Genomic DNA, 24,170 nt, shown 5'->3' on the forward strand with positions numbered 1-24,170 from the left:
TCACACATTGGTTTCCAGTCCTAACAAACGTCCCATCCTCTCCACATTCTTATCAATAGTAGCTTGGCATGTTATCTCTTTTGCACATTCCATTGGAAACCAGCCCCTTTCTCCATCTCGAAGTCGTTCTCCTTCATACCAGCCTGCAAGGAAAAGCAGGTTGCATCAGGCAAGACATGTCTGGGGGAATCTTATTGTGCCATTGCACTCTGAATAAGAGATGCCCCATCCAGAGGTGGCTTTTCTTCTGTGCGTTGTGTTAGCATGGACAATAGGCAAGGAGAAACTTTAGTGCAATAGATTCCTGTTAAGGTGAAACAGGACAAGGTTTCAAGAGAGGATGAGTGATGCACCAGAGATTGGACATGAGCAAAAGGCTTGGGAGACTGAGAGAGTGTGAGCTGGCTGAGCTCGGGCAGGGAATCCACTGGACATGAGCAGCAGGGAACCCTTTCCTTTTTAAGTAAGGGAACAGGGCAGAAAAGTTGAGAACTAGGTGACTGCAGGACTGGGAAGAAAAGGAAACTCCATGGTGACTGCATCCTGCTTCAAAAGTCAACATGGAGAGAAAACAGAAGATGCAGAAGAGGGGGCAAGGAAAGGGTTTCCAAATGGACCAGGTCTAGCAATCATCAGGGCTCCGAGGAGCTTCAGGTTTGGGGCATGAACTCTCAGGGACAGGAGTTAAGGATTGGATAGAGCAGCTGAAGTATCACTGTGTCAGATTATGGAATACAGGTATTGATGACAAAATTAAACTCCATGGACCTGAGGCTCTGAGTGCCAGTCCATCACCAGTGCCTATGGGACTATTCTTACTCACCGTCACCAACACGCTGATAAATGAGGACCACATCTGCCACCTGTAGGGAGAGTTCATCTGGCTGCTTGGCAGTAAAAGATCTAATGATTTCCACCTGGGTCAGTGCTGTGGAGGAAAGGAGACACACTGAGCTTCCAGAGGCTGGGGAACAAAACTTGTACAAAGCAGCAGTATGCATCCACTCCCTCACCTGTTGACTCCAGGACTGACACAGGTGGAATGAGCCAGGCTCCTGTGGGGAAGTTACTTAAGAAGCTCATGCTTGGTTATGAAGTTTAGAGTTTTAAAAGCTGGTTCAAGAGGGCTCTTATGGTACATGAATGTGCTCAGTAGTAGCCTTAATCAGGAGTCATTCATAATATGGAACTGCCAATAGCCATTGCACGCTGGGGACACTGAGGCAAGAGAGGAGCTGATAGGTCAAGCTCATAAACGTCAGTGCCCAGATCTCTATCCACAGCACACTGGTCCTACCAGCAACTAAACATAAAGGCTGTGAAAAGCTTAGAAAAAGTGAGGGCTCCAACCAAAAGCTTGCCAAACTAGTTCGGAGGACCCAAAATGTTGATTTGCAAAAACAATAATACAACTTCAGCAGAACTAACTGGCATGGCTTCACTATATGTTTTTAGTAGAAAACTGAATGTCACACCAAACACTTTTGCTTTGACTGTAAAAGCTGTGATCATCAGCTCCTGAAAACCACCTTTGCAACCCTCATTCTTCAGTCCCCCAACTGATCATTCAGAAACAGAGCATCATCATAAGCCTAGCAGGACATCAGAAGACTAAAGCACATTTTCTTGACATTGTCACTTAAACTAAAAAGGGTCAGGAAAAAGGTAATTTTCTTTAGACCAAAAACTTGTAACCAGACATGGTGCTCATACACTGTAATGCCAGCCTTCTGGAAGCTGAGGCAAAAGACTGGGTTCAAAGCCAGCCTAGACTAGTGTGAAACCTGGCCAGGCAGAGCTAAGTAACATGTCTTCTTCTCAAACAAAACAATAAAAATCAAACATACCGTCACACTTTTCTACATATATTCAAACCCATTAATAACAGCTAAGGGTAAGCCCTGTATGATTCAAGTAGGGTTTCACCCTCTATAATTTACCTTAGTCCCCAGTAACTACTGTGAACCCAATGCCTCCAACTCATGGATGGAGAAACAAACTCAGGAAGGCTAAGCAGCAATTTTTCATGTTATCTAACAACTGCACCTGGGAGGAATCTCGTAAAGCAGGTAGAGATGAAAGTAGTGTAACCGGTCAGTAACCATGCCGGCCAGCAGAGGGCAGAGACCCTCCGTGTTTCAGAGCTGCAACCTCTCCTGGAAACTTACTAGTTCGATCTGGTGGCTGCTTTCCACTGCTGTGTCCCAGAGCTGTGATCCAGCGGGCTCGCTCACTCCTAAACACAGAGAGCAGTGTGATTCAGATTCGTCCCTTAGACATCGAAAGTAGTTTATCCCAGATAGCCAGTACAAACCCATTCCCAAGACAAAAGGGATCCCAGAGGGTAGGGGTCTAGCCTTTCAAACAGGTCAGAGTGATTTTTAAAAAGGCAAAAGAGCAGTTGTCATTGTCAAGCAAATATAAATCTGACTTGTTATTGGTCATATGACAGTTGGACATTTAATGAAAAACTGGTTATGCCAGCACATTAAACCGCTGCACATTAAAGCACACACCTGGCCTGAAGTTTAGCAGGTCAAAGGATCAATTTCACCTGTAAGGCAAGTCTGTAAAGCTGGGTCCCTCCCCTCCCACACACTCAGCCATTCTGGTAAAGAGGACATAGAAAGTGTTGTCTCTTATACAGGCACCTTTGGCAAGTGTGAGCTTTACTGAAATACAAATTCTGACATGTTTAGACTATTCTCAAATGCTTTAAAATGTTTTCATAAGTGTAATTAGGATGAAAACTAGCCACAATATTTTTTGATATCTTGCTAAGGTATAGCTACTTGAAACCAACAATTAACCATGACTACCACTTCACAAGTCTCGGGTAAATAAGCACTGCTCCATCACATAATCGTCCTTGTGTGTTTAGAAAACCAAGCATTAGAAATGAAGTTCATTAAATCAAACTAAACACAGATACTCTTTAAACTCTCTTACGCACTCCCTAAGTTCGTCTATGTCAGATACATGGACTCAGCCTCCATTATTTCATATAACCCTTCCCAAATGCCTATGGGATGGGGCTAGCATTTTGGAGGTAAGGGATTTAAGCCAATTAATTTCCTATGCCAATGTGCATTGTGGAAAGACATCTTTATCCCCAAATACATTTTTTTTCTCCCAATTCCTTGCATCTAAACATGTCTCTACAACCCATTTTCACCCCCTAACTGAACTCCCCTGCCATACCAGGAAGAGCAGCCCATATAAGGACCTGCCAGAGGACACACCAGCCCATGCTTTTCCAGTGCATGCAACAGGCTTTGCTTAGTCACCACTACCACACTCCCGCCTCTTGGCGCTGCTGAGATGACGCACAGATGTGCTGGTTCTGGTGGGGGACCGAGTTCAGTTCCTAGCATGTACAAAGGATGGCTTCCAACTGCCTGTTACTCCAGCTCCACGGGATCTGATGTATCCGGGATCTGGTCTCTCCGAATACCCACACTCACACACATCCCCACACAGACACACATAATTAAAAATAAATCTAAAAAAAAAAAAAAGTACTGTATGTATATTCAACTCTGCAAGTGCTTGCTTACAAAAACCCACGTCTATATGTCACCAGACCAGGAGTCAGCCATTGTCTTCTGTCCAAAGGAAACACCATTCTGATTTTCATCCTATATATTAACCTCACCTATTTAATATATTAGAAAATGAGTTTCTATGGTACATTTCTGTTTGAGCTTCTTTGGTTTATATACTCAGGATATTGAAAACAGAACCTCACCCCTTCCAAGTAACTTCCCTGTTACAGACACCCATTCCCTTCCTAATCCCTGTCTGTCCCCAGGGGCCCCTCTGCCCAGCCTCACCTATGGGTGGTTCATTATATCCTAAAAGCAGGCAGTGGGCTGCCAGTTGGTTAACTGATCAATTCCAGAGCACTGCTTAGTGCAAAACCCAGGCTCAGTAAACATCTGCTTACAAGCGAATCTAATTACTAAACACACATGGAACCTTGATTGTTTATCAAGTTGTCGGCTTCTATAACCAGATCCTAAACTCTGGCAGGGCAGGAATCAGGTCTCCTTCTTTAGTATACAGAAAATTGACAAAAGTTAAAGGTCACTCTTAGCAATATAATGGGACTGACTCAAAAAGCCAAGACTAAATAAATTGATACATATTTAAATGTAAAATAAATAGGTCAGGCAGTTAGGATGAAATGGGTATGTTCAAACAGTTTCTTTCTTTCTTTCTTTCTTTCTTTCTTTCTTTCTTTCTTTCTTTCTTTTTCTTAAGAGTGAAGTGCCTGCTCAGAGGGTACAGTTGTCCGCACACATATGAGTTTGGATTCCCTGAACCATGTAAGAGCTGGATGCTGTAGTGTGAGGACCTGCAATCTTAGCTTCCCACAGGGACATGGGAGGCATAGAGAGAAGAATCTCAGGATGCTTTGGTGCCACCTATCCTGTGTACACAGTGGTAATGAAGCCCTGGCTCAGACTAGGAGGATTACCCACCGGGCCACTACCCACCGGGCCTTTCCTTTGACCCCCACACAGGCATATGCATGTCTATTCACACAGAGAATGAAGGACATGAGCTTATTAGAAGCTGATGATACCATCTTGCTTTTAAAAACTTTGTCTCTCTAATACAAAGCAAAAATGCTTTCCCTTGGTTTTGTAATAAGTAATACACAGCTACCGCTAAACCAGTTAGTTCCCAAGTAAATACTTTGAGTTCTGCCGTTTGATGGGGACAAATTATGCCCCAGGCTCAATTGGAGTTTCCAAAGTACAATGCCAGCTGGAAACTAATGTCTAGCAGCAGATGACTGGTTCACTAAGAGAAATCTCCGCTGCTCAGGATACGTGTCTCCTTGCTGTACCAAAGGCACCGCAGGTCTTTATCCTGTGTCCTATCCTGCCCAATTTCTGCCTTCCTGGAGCACTGTGGAACTGAATCTTTTACACAGGACTTTCAGGCAAGGCCAATCTCAAGATCCAGCAGCTGTCCCCTGCCACTGAGCTGAGCAGTCCAGATGAAATCTTTCCCTCCCGTGCCATGCTGTCTGGATACTAATGGCATCCTGTAGACAGTGTGGCCCCTTGCTGAGACTCTAGAGGACAGAACAAGACACTTGTTGTTGGCTTTGCTGAATGGAGCTGTTTCTTGAAAATGTTTCAATTGAGCCAGCCCCACCCCCTCTTAGAAGCCTTCAAACCACACCACATCCCCTGGGGCTTCTAAGCTCCTTGCCAAGGAGCTGGCCCCACCAGGAAAGTGGAAGGATGGTATCTCTAAAGCAGGAGCAGAGCCCTCTCAGTAAGAGAGAATCCTAAGGACAGAAATACCATTATGAAAGTCCATGGCTCACCCTTATCTAGTCTCTCCAGTGACAATACGAAACAAGAGGAATTTGCAACCTACCACATATGCAGTTCAGACTTTTTCCTTCGCTCACAGTAATCCAGTAGGAAATGCTAGGCTAATGCAAACTCATACTGTGGGGAATCCAATTCCAGGGCACAACTAAGCCTTCCTCCAACCAGCCTCCCCTGAGTGCACAGGCTCTGTACTAGGCTGAGAGTGCAGAGTGCACAAAATATGGTTCTTTGCTGTTCACAGCCCTTAATACAATGGAGCAGACAGAACAGAATGAATCCATTCAAGCCTCAAACAGTGAGCAACATGCTGGGGAAAGACTCCTTAAGCCACATTGGACCCCAGAGTAGAAAGAAGACTAAGCGGAGAAGAGACTTAACAGTCCTTCCATTATCACCCAGTTTTGTACGCACGGCACTATAAGACGTCATGGCAGTTTTCCTTCACGGGGAATAGTAGCTGAGCAACTTATCCTGTCCCTTAACTGGGCAATAGGCACAGCAGGTTTAAACTTGATTGCACAATGGTCACAGACACAGAAATCCAATTTCTCACCGTATCTACTAAAGGTTACGTAAGTATTAAAAAGGAAGGTGCTAAAATGACAGCACATTGCAGCCTCAGCACTGCTGGGAATCCCAGCACTCAGGGATAACATAACTCAGGAGTAACATAAGTTGCAGGCTAGCACGGGCTTTGTAGTAAACCTGATCTCAAAAATAAACAAGTAGCAAAGGGCAGTGCTAGTTTTCCAACATTTTTAGAATAGAAGCTATTATTTAGAAAATAAGAGATATTAATTCAGATTTACAATTCTTTCTCTCTCTCTCTCTCTCTCTCTCTCTCTCTCTCTCTCTCTCTCTCTCTCTCTCTTTCTTTCTCACACACACACACACACACACACACACACACATGCCAAGGGTCAGGACTGGCTGTGAAGTTGTTAATATCTTCATGTGAAATGTCAGTGCTCAACATAAGTACCACCTGAGTACTCACTGAGTATCAAATGAAGGCTTCCAATTGTGGTCCCCCACCCAATAACATTGGTGTGTAACATTGCTATGTGCTATTAAAAAATGTTCTGCCCATGTTGGGATCCAGAATCTACATTCAAGAAGGGAAAAAAAATACTGTAACCTGAAATACCATTTTTCCATTAATATTGTGATTTTCCTAAAGGAAGGAAGATTGACTCTGAGATACCATTTACAACTTTATTCCATCCTTTTACTTCCTGTTGTAATTAAATCATTAACTGGAGCAGGAAGAGTGCAAAGCTCCCTGCAAACAATGCCTCTTTGTCAGTGGCCCAGCACCGGGTGGTCTGGATGGCTGACAGCACCAGCCACATTCATTAGACTCCCGGCTTTCCCTGTGAGAGAAATGCAAAGAAGGACCTCTAGTTATGGTTTATGACGATTCTATTCTACAGTTACATGGAAAAGCTGAAGAAAGCTTGCACTCCTCACTGAACGCATACTAGATGTCTCATCCCTAACACACTGGACCTAAGGACATCCAAATGCTACTGCCCATGCAGGAAGCCAAGGACATCACTTGCTGCATACAGCCTGTTGCCTTTGGGAGCTGCAGCTGTCTGTGCTTCATTTTAATGAAGGCAGACAAAGGGGATTCTCCTTCTCCCACATTCTTCTTGAAAAGTCTAGAGGAAAAAGATACGACAGTAAAACATTCTTCCCTTGTCTTTTCATGAACAGTAACTTCATATTTTTCAGACTCTTGTGTGATCAGCAGTACAATCACTTAAGGTTTGTACCAGCCAAACAGATCCAATACGGTGTATAACACCTCATGTAATCCTACAAAATGGTCAGCAGTGTCCTTAAGAACAAAGGTAGAAAACCAGGAGAAATTGAGGGGAGAGGGAGAAGTTGCTCTAGCAGCAATGCTTATAGATGCCAGGAAACTAGGAAGGTGCCAATGGGGAGTAGGACATGTTCAGGGGTGGAACATCAGTTAGTAGGACAGAGGTGGTATCAAAGTGGTGGGTGGGGAAACAGATTTAAGCACAGGTGGGGTGGGGTGGGGGATTAGAAAAATGAGATCACTTGAGTGAAGGAAGCCAAAATGAATAGTGTATGAAACAGTATTATGGAAATTTATAATTTTTTGTTTTGTTTTGTTTTTTGAGACAGGGTTTCTCTGTATTGCTTTGGAGTCTATCCTGGAGCTCGCTCAGGACCCGCCTGCATTTGCCTCCTGAGTGCTGGGATGAAAGGCATGTGCCACCAATGCCTGCCGGAAATTTATATTTTTACAAGCAAATTAAAAGTGTAAATTAAAATAAATAAGAGTTGGAAGGGAGATGCCTCTCTTTGCTAGATAATTCTGCTCCTAGAAGTCATGGCTATTAAACAGATAACCCAGTATCACATGGGGAATCCCTCCTGTGAGTTGCTGATCCCCAAATAATGCAGGTTCTTGCCATTCTTCCTGATTACCCACCAGAACTAGATGATAAGACACTATTACTGAGGACGCCATGTATCTTGATTGCAAAATATAGAGAAATAAAGGCAGAACTGAGCAGAAAGCTTCTTCCCTGATAGCTAGCATTCATAATGCCAGAGTGCTCTATAGGCTACTGGGAGAGAAAGGGCATCAACTTTGAAACCTATGAATTATAATACAACCACTAGGCAAGAAGTGTACACTGCTACAATAAAGATACAACCATTATAGGAGCATCCAATGTTCTATGATTGGATTCAGGCCTGTTTATACCCATAAGCAAGTGCTACTCTCAGCCTTAATCAGAGAAGCTTCTCTTTACAGCAAACATTGATGAATGAAGAGATGCTTGGTTGCTTAGGTAAGGAACAGTTGAGTGCACAGCCCTAAATGGGACATTTATACCATCCCCTTTAAGGCTCAGAAAACACTGAGGTAGAAGTGATAGACAGATGACAAGGATGGAGAAGAGCTACAAAATAGCATCTTCTAGACATGACACAGCCATTGCAACCATGTACTCATAGCAGCTAAGGTTGTTTTCACAGGGCCTGCACAAGGTTCAACCTGTCAACAACTGTAGATGGAAAAGGGGCTAATGGGACACTGCCAAGCACTGATGAGCTATTGGCCACTGATGGGTTCTAGGTGAGAATCATTTTTCAGTTCACAAATCCAAGCAATATTTCCCAAATCTAAGATGCAAAGAATACTTTCTACACTGACCAAAACTGATTACTCAGAACCAGATAGCCCACACCATAAAGAACTGGTATTTTCGAGATAAGTATATTTATGTTGATTTAAACAGATCATAATGTGTACATTTTGTAGTACTCAAGTAGTATGTTTCCAGGTGTAAGCTTAAAATAAAACAAAACAGAAAAGCCAGTAACTCATGACTAATCTACAGATGTCCACTTCCAGTATGCAACAATTTGCTCGACACTTAAACAACTCATTGTGTGTGAGTGTGCATGTGAGTTTTAAGAAAGCACTTTGGGAGTCATTTATTTTTATCTCTACCAGTGCTATTTTGTATCTTGCCAGCATCTGCCCATTTATTTATCTTAAGAATTATTGCTTTATATTATGTATTTAAATGTTTTGCCTGTGCACATGTATGCACACTGCAAACGTGTCTGGTACCCACAGAGACCAGAAGAGAGAACTCTAGAGCCCTTGTAACTGGAGTTACAGATGATTGTAAGCCACCATGAGTGCTGGAAAGTGAACAAGGACTTCTGCATGAACAGCAAGTGCTCTAACCACTGAACAAGCCCTCCAACCCAGTCTATTCATTTACTTCTCAACTGTAGTTGAGGGCAGAGAAGGGAAGAGAAGAATGACAGTCACTCCTTCTGTTCCCAAAGAGAGACTTCTGCCACCCCTGTCCCTTCTGGAATGTTCTCTTGCTATTAATGAAAGAACGACAAATATGAGTCATACTCATGGGTTTATGGGTGACATAACTAAATATTCTGAGAACATGTCTGATTAAGAAAACAGGCAACTGTTCAGTCCAAGGCAAATCAAAGACAAGAGGATAGAACAGATTCTGCAGACTTGGAAAAGATCTAGCCGTGGTTTGAAAAGAGCAGGACATTGCCTTGGAATATTTGAGAAACAAGCGATGGAGATTTCATAAATAATGGATGAACCAGTCAAGAAAATCTCTTCAGTACATTGGCAAAGCCTGAATGAAGAACAAACTGTGAATAGAAGAGGAAAACACAAGCAAAAGCAGCACTTTCTGCATTACTAATGGGGACATTTCCATGAATTTTCTGGAATGTCTGAACAAGTGTTAACTCCCAAAGAGTTTAAGTTTTTCTTAAAGTAACACAAAATCCAGCATATTGATTCCATTTTGAAAAGACACTGTCTCACACAAAGGAAGTCTAGTTCTGTCTCTGCTACCTGAGGCCTTCTAGGGTTGAAGAGATGTCTTTCCTTATTTCTGGCCCTGGATGTGTCCCACGCTAGATTCCAGAAGCACACACCCAAGGATGCCCTCTCTCAAAAGCAGCAGACATGGAAGGCAATGCTAGAAACTCTTCTGGGCTTTTCTACAGCTCCTGGGGAAGAATTGTGGGCCCATAGAAAAAGACTTCTGTAAGAAAATACTTTTATATAAAGACTTAACTCCAGGTGCGGCTGTTATTTGCTACTATTTGCTGATCCATTTTAACCACTCTACATGGGAATGCTAACTGATGATGGCAGGAAACATGCAAGGACCTGAGAGTATCCAGACTTGGGGAATTCCTTTTCCTCCATCGCTCTCTTCTCTGATCCAATGTAGTAACTGGTCCATGACGATATCCAAGAGATTTCTTGTTTCCAAACAAATTGGTCAGCAATGGCAAAATCAACCAAATTCCCGAGGTGGGCTAGCAAGTCAAGCCTTAATCCCCTCATTCAGTGTGAGAGTGGACTGCACAGTAAGTGTGGGTGAAGCCACAGGCACTCACAGAATGCTTGACCTGCTTTCAGAGACTGGCTGGAAAGAGGAATCGAGAAATGCTTTCCCTAAGCCGAGTATGATTCTGAGTGTCCTTCTGCCCTGTCTGACTGAAGGCAAATGATTCAGAAACTACTTCATATTCAATATCAAAGAAAGCAGCATTTGCTTGGAGCCTGTACCCTTTAATCATTCTGCCTAAAGTGGATGAACCGTGTTTCAAGGCTACAAAGTATAGCAGCTACAATGAGTCCACATGAAATGTTAAGTGGCCATGTCCTAACTTTGGCACTAGGAGCAGCTTCTCAAGGGCTGCACTTGCAGGAATGAATAAGGAAAACGCTTCATACTAATGTTTTCGTTTATGAAAATGTCAGTATTGAAATAAAATGCATTTTTTTAATGAAAAGGTTCAACTAAAATGTATTCATCAGGACTTATAGGGCCCCAAATAAATATCCCTCCCTAGAGATGCTGAGGAGGTCATATCTACTAAAAGTAACTGGATGCTGTGCTCAGCACACAGTAGGTACACAACAATGAAAATAAATAGCTGCACTGTCTGTGGAGAGGAGGAGCAGGTGGGTGGAGCAGAGGGAGGTCGGGTGACTCTGTCCCTTCTCTCTGTGTACACTTACTGGGTCTCAGCCCCGAGCAGCATGTCCACCTTCTCATTGGCATGGTTGCTGAGGACAGTGAGAGTGAAGAGGTGAGTGGCAGAGCTCTGTCTTGAGTAAAGCATTGTGGAAGTGTTCTTCCCTGGAGAAGAATTAAGCTCCTCATTGTCACAAGATTCCACCAACAGCTGATCCCTTAAGGAGTAATCATTGACGTTGTAACTTTCCTCACTAAAAGAAACGGGAAAGAATATGTTAATTAATCAGTGGCTATGACTGTTACCCTGTCGGATTTCAAGTCACATGTTTTTGGAGAAATGGGCAAGACATCTAGAGGAAGGAGAGAATGACCTGTTTGATAACATAAACTGGAATCTGAATGTTATCTACTGATTAGCAATCAAGGGAAGCCAATACGATGTATGCAGCACACTAAAGAACATCCCAGATAACAGAACAATATAATTTTTGAAAACACAGATCATTTCTTACATGGAATTAAAAATCAACATAAATCAAACCTGGGCACTTCTTGAATACAAACTATGAGAAATTTCTGAAATTTTGAAAACACAGATCATTTCTTACATGGAATTAAAAATCAACACAAATCAAAGCTGGGCACTTCTTGAATACAAACTATGAGAAATTTCTGCCAAAAATCCAAGTATCTAGCAGGCAATACCATGAGACTTTACATTGCCATTGTAGGAACAACACACAAGGGTTAGATCATTGCAAAGATGAAATATTGAATAATTAACCCAATACAGAGCTTCCTAGGCTACTTTTGCCATCATTCTGTAACGGTTATAGTCAGCAAGACTTGCATGCGTCGTGACTCACAAACGGTGCATCTCCCTACCTTTTACAGCCACCTCCACCACAGAATGAAGAGGAGGCTGTAAAAACCTACCCATGCTCAGGGAGCCCAGGTTTCACCCTGTACCCCCAAATGACTACAACGGAGGATTGAAGTAGAACCCCAGAGGTCTGCTTGTAGAACCTCAGGGATTTGTTGATAGAAGCAGAGCCCCCAGGAGGTCTGCTTGCTCTGGCAAAATGCCCAGTCCACCATCTCCCACATTATGGCCTCTTGTTACAGAAGCCACCAAACTTAAATCTTGCTGTGTCCCCATCCTTGCTTATTCACCCTCACACTGTGAGCTAGGCTAATTCCCTCAGGACAGTTTGTTCTTGAATGCCTCCTACTGTGCCCTTCTGGAGTGCCCTTCCTCAGGGAGTTCAGTAAAGTCTGAGGCTTTCTAATCTACCTTCTAATAATTCTGTTTCTTCTAACAGAATCTTGGTCCCTCTAGAGGATGCCATATCCCCTGTTTGCTCTGCTCACTTCTGGAAAATGACCACTTCCTGCTCCCAAAAAGAACTAGACTTTGGAGCTCATGCCATTAGTCTCTGTTCTAATCACACACTTGTACAGACTTGAGAGTCTTCCAATACTCCCAAGTTGATGACTCCCGAGCTCACTGTATCTGGCCAGCATTCCTTTCTTCTTTGCAATCTATGAATAGCTCCTTTTCTTGTTGTGGTCTCTCAGTTCTTTGACTTCTCCAGTGGCCTTGAGCCTGCTACCCCAGCCCCTTACCCATGCTTATCATTACCATCAAACACAGCCGAGACATACCGTGCTCTAGCTGGCACCCAGAGTTCTAGCTCAACAACTCAAAGCCTCACCCCCTCCAAACTTATTTAACCTGTGCTAGTTCCTACTCATTGATTCTATGATCTTTTCCTCTGTTGAGTAATTCTTCATGGCCTGTCACTCATGAATATCAAATTACTCAGCCTGGATTCCTTGTACCTAGCTAAACTAATTTCTTATTCATAAACTCATCTCCCTTGGCTGTCCTTGCCCTCTGCTATCTTCCATCCTTACAGATAAGCCTCAACTGAACTGCTAAGTAAACAGATAACCCTACAATAAATTTTAATATACTCTAGGAGCAATGACATTATCTCACTTAATAGCAAATATAAATACATGAACTTAGAAGAGCTGAAAGAAAACACCCTGTGTCCAAATACACTAGGGGTTTTAGAACAAAACATTTTGTTCAAAAGTTCTGGGGCCTAGTAAACACTCTGCCTTGTAAATGTTCTTGGAAAACTTTACAGTCTTTTTTTTTTTTTTTAAGTTTAGTTTGATAGATTTTCCACTCAAAAAACAGCACATACCGGTTCCACCTCTAAAAACAAAGTATATCTCTGACCTAATCTGTTGTTAGGGTCATTTCTGTATTCACTGCAAGTTGCCATGGCAAGAATATCTGCAAAGCTATCCTGGGGCGGTCACACCCAGGAATAGAAGGAAGTTTTCACATCTAAAATGAGACCTATCAAAGTACACATTATGTTCAAAGGAAGAAGGCAGGGAAGAACACCTTACAATCAAACACGGTTGTATCTTTAACAGGTCTGTTTACTAGAAACAAAGAAGTCAATTGTTAGCAGGGCAGAAAATGTTTACAGTTACAGGACATCTCAGACATAAATCTAACAACCTAGGATTCAAGATGTGTGCCTGTGTGCATGTGCGCACACACACACTGTCACCATTACACACACACACACACAGAGAGAGAGAGAGAGAGGGGGGGGAGAGGGGGACAGAGACAGACCCCTTTAAGGAAAAAACCATAAACAAAAGCAACATCTCAATAACAGTAACAAAAACCATGTAGTAAAGGATCCTAAGCCCCTGCATCTACATCAGGCTGCTGCTTGTTCAGTTGTCCCTGAGAGAACTTAAGGACTGAGCTCCAGGAGATAAATGTAAGTTATAATGCTTACTCTTTACTCCTCTTCATTTTCACAATTCATATTCTTTGCTATTCTCTTTTCTTCCACTACACTCTCTTTGGTCCAAATTAAAAGCTACAAAATCACTCAATGGCATGGCACTGGTTTCCTATCAAAAACCATTCTCTGGACAGAGAAATTGAGCAAATTAATATTGTAGAAGTGGGGTGGCTGGAAGGCCCTGAATAATAATAGATGCATTGATATCAAGCTTATTTCCAAAGAAACAAAAGTCAGGGCAATCTGCACATGATTTTGCCCTCATTTTTTTTTGTGTGTGAGGAAAATCAGAATGTATTGTTTTTTAATTGAAATTAGATTCTTCTCTTTATCTCATATAATGTATCCTGACCACAATATCCCTTCCTTTTTCTCCTTACACTGCCCCCCTCCCACAGACCTCCCCTCTCCCCCAGATCCATTCTCCCTCCATTTCCCTGCAGAAAACATCAAGCCTCCAAGAAACAACAACCAAGCAAGACAAAACAAGATACAATAAGACAAGGCAAAAGCCCTCATATTGTGGCTTGATAAGGCAACCCAATAGGAGGAAGAGCAGGTAGACGATCAGAGACACACCCACTAGCACTGCAATGAGTCCTACAAAAACACCAAGCTTAACAGTCATAACATATTTACAGAGAGGACCTGGTGAAGAACCATGAAAGCCCAGTGCTTGCTCCTTCAGTTTACATAAGCCCATATGGGCCCTGCTTGCTTGCTTGAGTGGCCAAGTTCTGATGTCCCCCATCCCCTCTGACTCCTAAGATCAGGATGGAGAAATCTACAGAGGCAGCTGAACCAAGCTTGAAGAAACTCATGAACTCTAGAACTACAACTGTGGAGACTCCAGGGGACAAAACTAGGTCTACCATATGTGAGAGACACTTGTGAAGCTTGGGCTAGCTGAGGGACCCCTGGTAGTAGGACTGCGATGCAAACCTGGTACATGAGCTAGCTTGTTGGAGCCCACTCCCCATGGTGGGATGCCATACTCACTCAGTCCTAAAGCATGGGAAAGGGGGCCTGTCCCTGTCCCAATCTATTGTGCCAGACTTTGTTGGCTCCTCATGGGAGCCCTTACCCCCAGTGGACTGGGGGTGGGCTAGGGAGGGGTGGGGTGGAGGACTATGGTTGGAATATAAAATGAAATAAAAAATAAAAAGTGGAAAAAATAAAAATAAATATTAAGAAAAAAACGATAATATCCTCATTTAAGACCAACTAAGCTCCTGCATCTCCAGCTTCAGGCACTTTTGCCTATTAGGTTGTCCCTGATAGAACTTAAGGACTGAGTTCCCAGGAGACAAACATACATAATAAAATGCTTAGTCTTTACTCCTCTTCATTTTCAAAATTCATATTATCCAGTGTTTACCTAAACATTTTTTAAAAACCCAGCTATCAAATTTCATCAATGCTTTGAAATTTTTTTGAAAGACATTTATTTTAAAAAGAACAAACAAACAAAAAATTTTGATATTTCAAAAGCCAACAACTATCCATCCTCAGAAAGTTAAACACCCAAAAGCTCAGACCCCACTGGCTCAAGCTAAGAAAGGGGCAATGTGCAAGCCAGCAGAGACCAGGGGAACCACCTCTTCTCCAGGAAGGGTGGCCATTGGACTGTTGGTGAAGTTTTATTTTTAGGAATCATTATAGCCAGAAGCAAATACATTTCCAAAATGTGCATTAATCGTTCCTTTAAACAAGTGCAGTGACACTGATTACAAGCTTAGCCCAGTTTAGACCAGTTAGTCTATCAAATGTCTACTTTGGATGGTAAACTGTGGTTATCCTATACACAGCTATGGAACTTCACTTCCAGTGTTTGTCCAAACTACGTCTAAATACAGAACTTTGCTTAGTTTGGATATCTAGATCCAAGCTGTCCCCAAGAAAGATTTTTCTGTCTGTTAAGCGATTTTTGGTCACTCATCCAAAAATCACTATTATCTATAGTAAACTTTTGCACTGTATAACAATATAGAGCTTAACACTTTACTACTTTTTAAAAGTGGGTTTCATGTGAAAAAAAAAAAAAAAACTTGGCGTCATGTAACAGTAGTAAAGTTAAATTGGTAATTTATCCTAGTTGGCCACCTTCAAACCTAGTGAAACAAAAACTGACAAGTCGCTGGCTCACTCTTGTAGGATACTTCTGGAATGTTCTCTCCCACATACAGATATTTAATCTCTCAAAGGTTCAGAATAATGGACATTATTCTTCTGCCTTGGAATCTGCCTACTATTACATGAAACTCATTCTTCCATCAGTCAGCACCTGCAATTTCTCTCCAGGTAGAAGTCAACTGATTACATTGTGTGCTAGAGAAGGGAGAAGGGAACCTACCACAAGGCACCTCTAGTCCGGGCTCTCTCAGGTCCCCGAAGGCTGAATGGAGTGGGAAAGAAACATCCTCTTTCCTCAGGGAAGCTGACTCTAATCAGACTTCCCCATGTTTGTCTCCATCATTTAACAAACATATGGTTGACACAGTTTCTGAAACAATTTGGATCATGTAAGGAGGAAGTTGAATTGCTCAGAAAAAGGCAAATGGAAAAACCATCTTCCCTTGCTTGAATGAGTTTACATGGGGACTTCCTTCCATTGTGTCACATGCGTTCTGCACTTGCAGCTGCTCAGGCTCCTGGCTCCGTGCTAGCACAGTACCCAGGCAAGTCCACAGAGGTCTGCTACTCTGTGTCTTAAACAATAGTGAGTATCCCTGTGGAAACCCACTTGAAGGCCTAGTAACCTCTATCCGCACTCTCCTTCTTTAAATTATTATTTTAAACAAAAGAAATAACTACCTGTAGAGAACCAGATGTGATGTTAAACATGTATCACAGTTATTTTCCCTTCTGGAAGGAATTCTGTGTTAAGACATTCACACATCGCTGTGGTGATGTAACAGAAGCCTGAATGTAAAGAGCTCCTTTTTGCTTCTTTGTGGTACTGGAATGGATCCTGGGGCCTCGCACATGCTGGGTCAGTGCACCAATGAGCACTGCACCAATGAGCTCCGCTTTGACCCTCCCTTATTAGGTGAATAATTATGAATACTTTAACTTCCTGTCCCATAATTTCTACAAAGGTTGGAACACTTCTCATAGTGGAAATTTATTTATTATTTGTTTATTTCAATGTTATTTCTTTTAGATCAGAAAGACATTTAAAGACCACATATAAGAAACTCATGTTTCAAACACCTAAAGGTCACAGACAGCTGGACATCTGCAGCACTGCAGAAATGAGCCCCGTTTTGACCCAGTCACTTGGGGAAGGGGAAGGACAGGATGAGGACAGAGATTTGATCTATAGTTTTGTTCCACTTGGGTTTTCTTTTTGGCTTAAGAAGAAAGTGTCTAATTTTAAGTGCTGTGGCAAGTTTGGGCAATGAGCTTGTTGTGTGATGATTTTCTGCACATTTGACCTATTTTAAAGTAAAAGTAGAAAGAAAATGTGTTTTAAGTCTGAAGTGCAGAGATGTGAAGACTATCAGTATTCTCACTCCAGGTGTCTCTGGATGCCTATGTGTGTGGTTCCACAAACTGCTGACTGTAGAATACATCACTAGCTGAAATATAACCAAAAAGTGACCGTAAATTCAGTATAATGACTGAGAAAAAAGAACTCCAAGTAATAGCTCTCCTATCTATTAATGACATCCAGTTAAATAATATGATCCATGTAGGCCAGTGAGATGGACTACTCAGGGATAAGTGTTGCTCTGAGGACCCGAGGACATCAGAATTTGTCTTTTGGCCTCTATACACATGCTATGGTACCCACACACACCCTAGATAGACAGACAGTTTAAAATGAAATATAATTGATGAACTCATTTCATTTATAACATCAGAAAATCTCTTTAAATATTTATGATGAAAATTATTGTAACACAGAAAATAAAAGACTCAGTGACTGATACTGGGGTTCAAGCCTCAGGCTGAAGAGTAGAAAAGCAAAGCAGCTGGTCACTGGCTCTCACTCTACCTCAGATTGAAATCGCTGATCCACCAGCTCTCCCAAACCTCAGACTGAAGCCTCTCCTCACTCAATGTGGCTGGAGAATCCTGAGACCTCAATGTCTTTCTATCCTCAAAGTGTCTGGAGAATGATATGGACTACTGAAGACCCTGTTCCTATCTTTTAAACCCCTCTAGTGCTGAGATTAAAGGCGTGTGATCCCAGGTGCTGAGATCATCATTGTGCGAGCTGTTTCTCATTAGGACTGGATCAATTTTGTGTACATCTGTGTAGCCTTGGACTCACAGAGATCCATCTACCTCTTAATCCTGAGTCCTAGGATTAAAGGTGTGTATCACCACTTCTCAGCTTCTGGCTGCTGGAATTAAAGGTGAGTGCCTGGCTTCTAGGTCTTGTGGCTGACTTTGCTTTCTGGATCCTCAGGCAAGCTTTAATAAATGATAAATAATATATCAGCTTATCAGAATTTTCTATATGAAGACAACCTTGCTATAATAAAAGTATTTGTTCTTTCTAATGTAACTTATAATTTTAATCCAATCAATCTAAATGCAAATCCAAAACTGGTTTTCTGGGGGAGAGTTAAGTAGAGGGGCTAGCCTCATTATTTTAAATCATGTGGAAAAATAAACACTCAGAAACAACCAGAAAGACTATCCAGAACAAGACGATAATGAATTGGCTCTTGGACATACTAAGACATTCATAAATCTATAGTATTTCAAGGATCAGGCCTGGGCATATGTTGACAGATGAACTAGTGAAATAGACTGATGACTTCATAAATTGATTCAAACCTATTTAGGGACTTAATGTATGATACAGGTGGTTTTTCAAATGTGAGAAATTGATAAAAAATAATTTTGGGAGATTTGGAGAAACAGCACTTAAAAAATTCAAATATCCTTCCTTATGGCAGGCTGAATCCTTAGACTGGGTATGTCCAAGTCTGTAAGGGTCCTAATGAGGTGGATGGTGGATGACAAGACAGGTCAGGTCTGCCTTGTGGTAAGACAGAGGCTTTTAAATATGCATTGACCTGGTGGAGGACTCTCACCTTGACCCTTACTAGCTATCACCCTAGATACTGACTTTTGTTGGCCTGAAAAGGAGAAATGATGCTTGACCAAAATGGATGTATGGGATGAAAGAAAGAAGTGCTGGCAGGGAAGGCCAAGGGTTATACTGCAAAGAGCAGCTTCCCTACGGTTTTCAGCACCAGGAGAGCACTTGCATACTTTACATACTGTTCTAAAAACTCTATTACATGGACCAAGTAGGAGAAAGACTGGTGGAAGCCTAAGCAACACTTTCAATTTTCCCTTTAATAAAAAGTTAAATCATGATCCCCAGACTGACAGCTGGGAAACCACCATAGGACTGACCTAGACCCCCTGAACATGGGTGTAGGCTAGGAGGATTGGGCAGTCTATGGGGGCCCTGGTAGTGGATCAGTATTTGTCCCTAGTATACGAATGGATTTTGGGAGACCATTGCACATAGAGGGATACTCCCTCAGCCTAGATACATGAGGGAGGGTCTGGGCCCTGCCCTGAATGTGACAGACTTTGAAGATTCCCCCATGGAAGGCCTCATCCTCCCTGGGGAGCAGAAAGGGGATGGGATAGGAGGTCAGTGGGGCAAGGGAGGAGTTGAGGGAGAGGGAACTGGGATTGACAAGTAAAATAAGATTGTTTACAATTTAAATTTTAAAAAAAGAGAGAGAGGAGAGAAAAAAAGACACCTTGCAACCTCCTATGAAAAATTTGGGATTTAATTCAAATTTATAGGGTGTTTCTGGAGAATTTTCACCATGCAAAATGAGGCCTGGATTTTACAGGTAGGAGAAAGACAGTGTTAAAGGATGCAAGATGTGATTTAAATATACTACTTAATAAACAACAACAACAACAACAACAACAAACCCAAAAAACAAAAACGTTAAATTAAGAGAAAGGGTTGTTATAGAGATTTATCCAAAAAAAAAAAAAAAATCACACTGACTCCCAGCATGTATCCTCAGGGTAGTGGCAAGGGTTTTTTGTTTTGGGTTTTTTTTTTTTTACCTATTCAGTATGTCTTTTCCATAAGTTTTGTCTAAAACATTCACACAGCCTCTGTCCTAAAACACAAACAGAAAACACCCCAGCACAAGACAAATGTCTTCTGAGCCAGCAGTTGCTTGTGCTTCCTCAGACCACACTCACAGGTTAGAGAAATGGTTCCCCAAGGTCACCATGGTCCAGTAGCCCATGAAATACAGCACTGGGACATTGGCATTATTCTTCTGGATGTCAGCACGCAAGTCAATGGTGACAGGCACCTGTGGTGTTCTGAAACACTATCCCTTCTAAAGCCTTCCATGACACTTCCCAGGCATCCTTCTTCAGAGCCATTCTTCTATAGCCACTTGCTTTTCTCACAGGGATGTCATGGTTCTGCCACTCTTCCAGGAGTGCGGAGGCCGGGAGCATACAAGATTGCAATTAATGAAAAGAACATCTTTGTGTTTCCCTGGAGGGCTTGTGCAAGGGCTCTTCCTCTGCAGATTTCAACTTGCTCATTCAGTAGTATGATTTCAAAATCCCTATACTTGCTTCTGGGATTAACTGGTATTAATATACCCCAGTCAAACATTGCTGAGACAGAGGACATTGAACAATGCTGGAATTTATTTCAAGTTAAGGGATTCAAAACAAAACAAAACAAAACAAACTGATCTACCTGATTGAGAGTGATTTCACCTGTAAAGCGTGGCTTAGGACACATCTAACAAGTAATTTTATGGAATTTTCAGAAGTAATGGATTTCAGCAGGTACGCTTACACAACTGACTTAGAAGGCCTGCTTAAAGTTGACCCATCTGCTTTGTGAACTGGAGCAGGGTTCCTTCCAATCCTCTCCTTGCTTCATGGCTCTCATCTGTATAATGGTGGGAACAGTACCAAGGCACGAGGTAGTTGTGGGAATTAAGTGAGATAATACATGTATTATCTCCTTGTTGTATATAGCCTTATAACCACACCTGGACCACACCAAATGTTAGCTATTATTTTTTGTTTTTCCAATAGGATCCCGTCCATTTAAACTGCCTGAGAAGGTCTTAAAGGCCGGTTCATTGCATATGCCCTGCAAACAGACAAGCAGACTAAGCAGGATTCACATTAAATACTCACATAAAGAGATTCAAGATTTGCCAAGAGCTTCGACTACCAAAGAAGGAACATTTGCCCTGACTCGATTCCTCAAAATAGCTCTCAAGACTAATAAACATGCCACACACTTCCCATCCATTGTCCAGAGAAGAACAAAGGGTAGAAGTGAGAATCTCATTCGCTGGTATGAAAAGCATCTGTTGTGATTAACTGCCACCAAAAAAGATGGCCAGAGAGTGCAGGAGGGCCACATTCCAGGGCCCAGCACTCACCATGCCTATCATCCTTGACAAAGAGGAGACAAGCAGTTCTAAGAGCTGGGAGGCCCTTGCTAGAGCTTCCTACCTACAGTGACCAGGACACAGCATGATCAGAGAACAAGGAGACAGCCTTTCAATGGGTAACAAAGTTACCTCAGATTACAGGAATCACCCCCACTCCAGTTCAGGCATCACTGATTTACACCATGAAAAATGACAAATGCAGAGTTGGGTTGTTCTTTACTGTCCTGAGGGGACTGGATCCAGGAACTCTCAAAGATGTCAAACCTGTGAGTAAGTTACGTCCCTCATACAGAGCTGTATATCTGCCTACAACCATCACATATCATATTTTTAAATATGCTCTGCACACTGTAATAACTAGCACACTATGAAAATAATTGTTATGCCATACTGTCCAAAGAATAATAATATGAAAACATCTGCAAAAGTGCAGTACAGCCACCCCAGCCCTTATTTTCCATCTACCATGGGCTGAATTCATGGACATGGAGGCTGGCTACAATTAGAATGTTCCCAAGCCCGAAGGAAGGGATGGTGCTAGAAAATTCATCCACATAAAAGCACTCATGATTCACATCTCTTTGTGAAGAATGAGTATATGTCACCAGTTATCCCTCCCCTGATGGCTGCAGTGGGTGATGGAGAGAGGCAGACATTTATTCCTAATTCATTCCAATTTCAAAGGCCATAAATTCAGGCCTAGCCCTGCAGTATGCCACAGGCTTGAGATGTGAAACATCTCATGAAGAATTTAGATTTGTTTTTAGACAGTAAAATACAGTGCAGGGCTAATAATTTGATTTGTGGCAAGAGTTTTTACAGAGATATACACAGCACTGAAATTAGTTTTGATAGTATCAGTTACTTTGTAGGGGTTACTGAAACTGCTAAGACTGTGTGCACTATCTTACAGATTTAAACACATTCCACAATCAAGATGACAAAATTACTACCACTTTACAGATAGGGACACTGAGATACGAGAGGCTGAAAATGCCTCATGCAGAGTCACATGGCCAGGAACTGAACCTAAGTCTTTCTGACCCCAGCATTGATAGTGTTCTGTCGGCAATGGTTCTTCGAACAGGGAGTCTTGATGTCAATTCTCCTTAGACACACAGAAGAAATGACTTTATGATGCTAGTGCAATAAAGCGTGGGGCAGTGAGGAAAAATAAAACAAAGGTGAACATCGTTTTTTCACTTCTCACCCATCTCACTGTCCTCAATTTAGAAGCAAATGCTACAGTGATCAGCAGCACACAAGCTTATGTACCTGGAACAAAAATGATCTGAGTCCAAATTCCTTAAGGTTGATTTACCAAGAATATTTTTTTTCTGCAGAGAAAAACAACTGATGTCAGGTAGTTTCAGTTTTCTATAATAGGAAAGAACACTACCATGGAAAAACTTATGACAGGATGGAACTAGGCCAGGACAGTTCCTGGGAACCTACACTGCCTGAAGCCACTGAGCACTCAAAGCTGATGAGAACTGAGTTCTAGAGTAAGACCCTGACCTCATGATAGTGACCATGGTACCAGTACAGAGAATCCATCTTCCAAACCCCAGAGATTGTTACAGAGCTGAGTTATGCTTATAAGATTTAAGAAGCAGGCATCCGGGAGAGGAATCTGCAGCTTTACAGGCAGTGCTGAGAAGGACAAACCCCTCACACTGGTGGCATGGGAATGGGGGTGTGGTGGGAAAACTGCACACATGATTCAAGACTTGTTCCAGTGTTCTCCTGCATATAGGAAAACTGGAAAATCACTTTGCAATGGTGAAACATGCATTTTCCAAAACGAAAAAGGAGTAACTTTCATCAGGAAGAGGAAGCCCACAGAGAGGACAGAACTTTTTTCAGCTATATATCAGACAAAAGATTAATAATCCAAATACAAAGATATCAAAAAAAATCAAGAGAGTAAATGACTTAATTTAAAAAGTGTGCTAGGAATCCAAACAGGTAGCTATCAAATGAAGAAACAAAAATGGCCAAGAAATGTGACTAGGGAAATGGAAAGTAAAGCCACTTTGAAATTTCATCTTAACGTGGTTATCATGGCTGAGATCAAATGAAACTAATAACAAGTGTGGTAAGGATGTGAGGAAAGGGAACCCTCATTGACTGCTGGTAGGACTGGTGCAGCCACTCTGAATACGGTGTGAAAACTCTCAGAAAGCTACAAGTAGCTTCACTATACAGCCCAGTTCTACCACTCCTTGGCATATGCCAAAAGGACTTGATATTCAACTACAGAATTACTTTATCAGACATTCTCAGTATTACTTCATTCGCAGTAGCTAGAAAATGTAAAAAACATTTATGTCCCCTGATTAATGAATGAACTAATAGTGAAAATGTGAAACATACACACTATGGAATACTACAAAGGTATAAAGAAAAATGAAATTTGCCGGTATATGCAAATTTATGAAGCAATTTTGCATAAAATTCAAATGCAGGAACTAGAAAATACAGTATTGAGTGAGGCAACCCAGACCCAGAAAGATGGGTGGATGTTGAATGGTCTCTCTTACTTGTGGATCCCAGCTCTGAAACTTCAGATGTGTACAACATTCAGTAACCATAAAATCAAGAAAAGTGAAAGATATATGGGGGGGGGGGAGCTGGAATGAGCTTTAGAGAAGGGGTATTGGGATGCTCTAAGGGGACAAGGGGAGAAAAGGGTAAGGGCTTTAATTAGAAAGGACAGAGAAAGGGAAATGCAGAGGGAATGGAGGAAAAAAGTTAGCACTAAGGAAAAAAGTTAAAAAGATATAGGGAAAACTCAATACACTTATTTAAATATGTATGCACTATGTTTGTGTGTGCATGTGCATGGTTTAGATGGAGTTCTGCCATATGGAGTGACAGCGGTCCCCGAAAAGCAAGAGATAATCTAAAAAGAAAGAAAGAAAGAAAGAAAGAAAGAAAGAAAGAAAGAAAGAAAAAAATAACAAACAAAAAACCTCCAGGCCTAAGCAAGGAAAACTTCCCTTCTAG

The 24,170-nt window shown here is 41.9% G+C and overlaps 1 protein-coding gene across 1 annotated transcript in view; it reads right to left on the bottom strand.

The window, feature by feature from the left end:
• Positions 1 to 24,170, bottom strand: part of Arhgef26 (Rho guanine nucleotide exchange factor 26) — a 111,529-nt gene continuing 87,359 nt past the window's right edge. Inside the window, exons 11-14 of the mRNA XM_027391706.2 lie at positions 10,930 to 11,139; positions 2,169 to 2,236; positions 824 to 928; positions 1 to 143 (exon numbers count right to left, since the gene is read on the bottom strand). Coding sequence (XP_027247507.1) covers positions 1 to 143; positions 824 to 928; positions 2,169 to 2,236; positions 10,930 to 11,139 — 526 coding nt within the window. The remainder of the gene's footprint in view (positions 144 to 823; positions 929 to 2,168; positions 2,237 to 10,929; positions 11,140 to 24,170) is intronic.

This window comes from Cricetulus griseus (assembly GCF_003668045.3).
Source record: "Cricetulus griseus strain 17A/GY chromosome 1 unlocalized genomic scaffold, alternate assembly CriGri-PICRH-1.0 chr1_0, whole genome shotgun sequence".
Classification (NCBI taxonomy): Eukaryota; Metazoa; Chordata; class Mammalia; order Rodentia; family Cricetidae; genus Cricetulus; species Cricetulus griseus.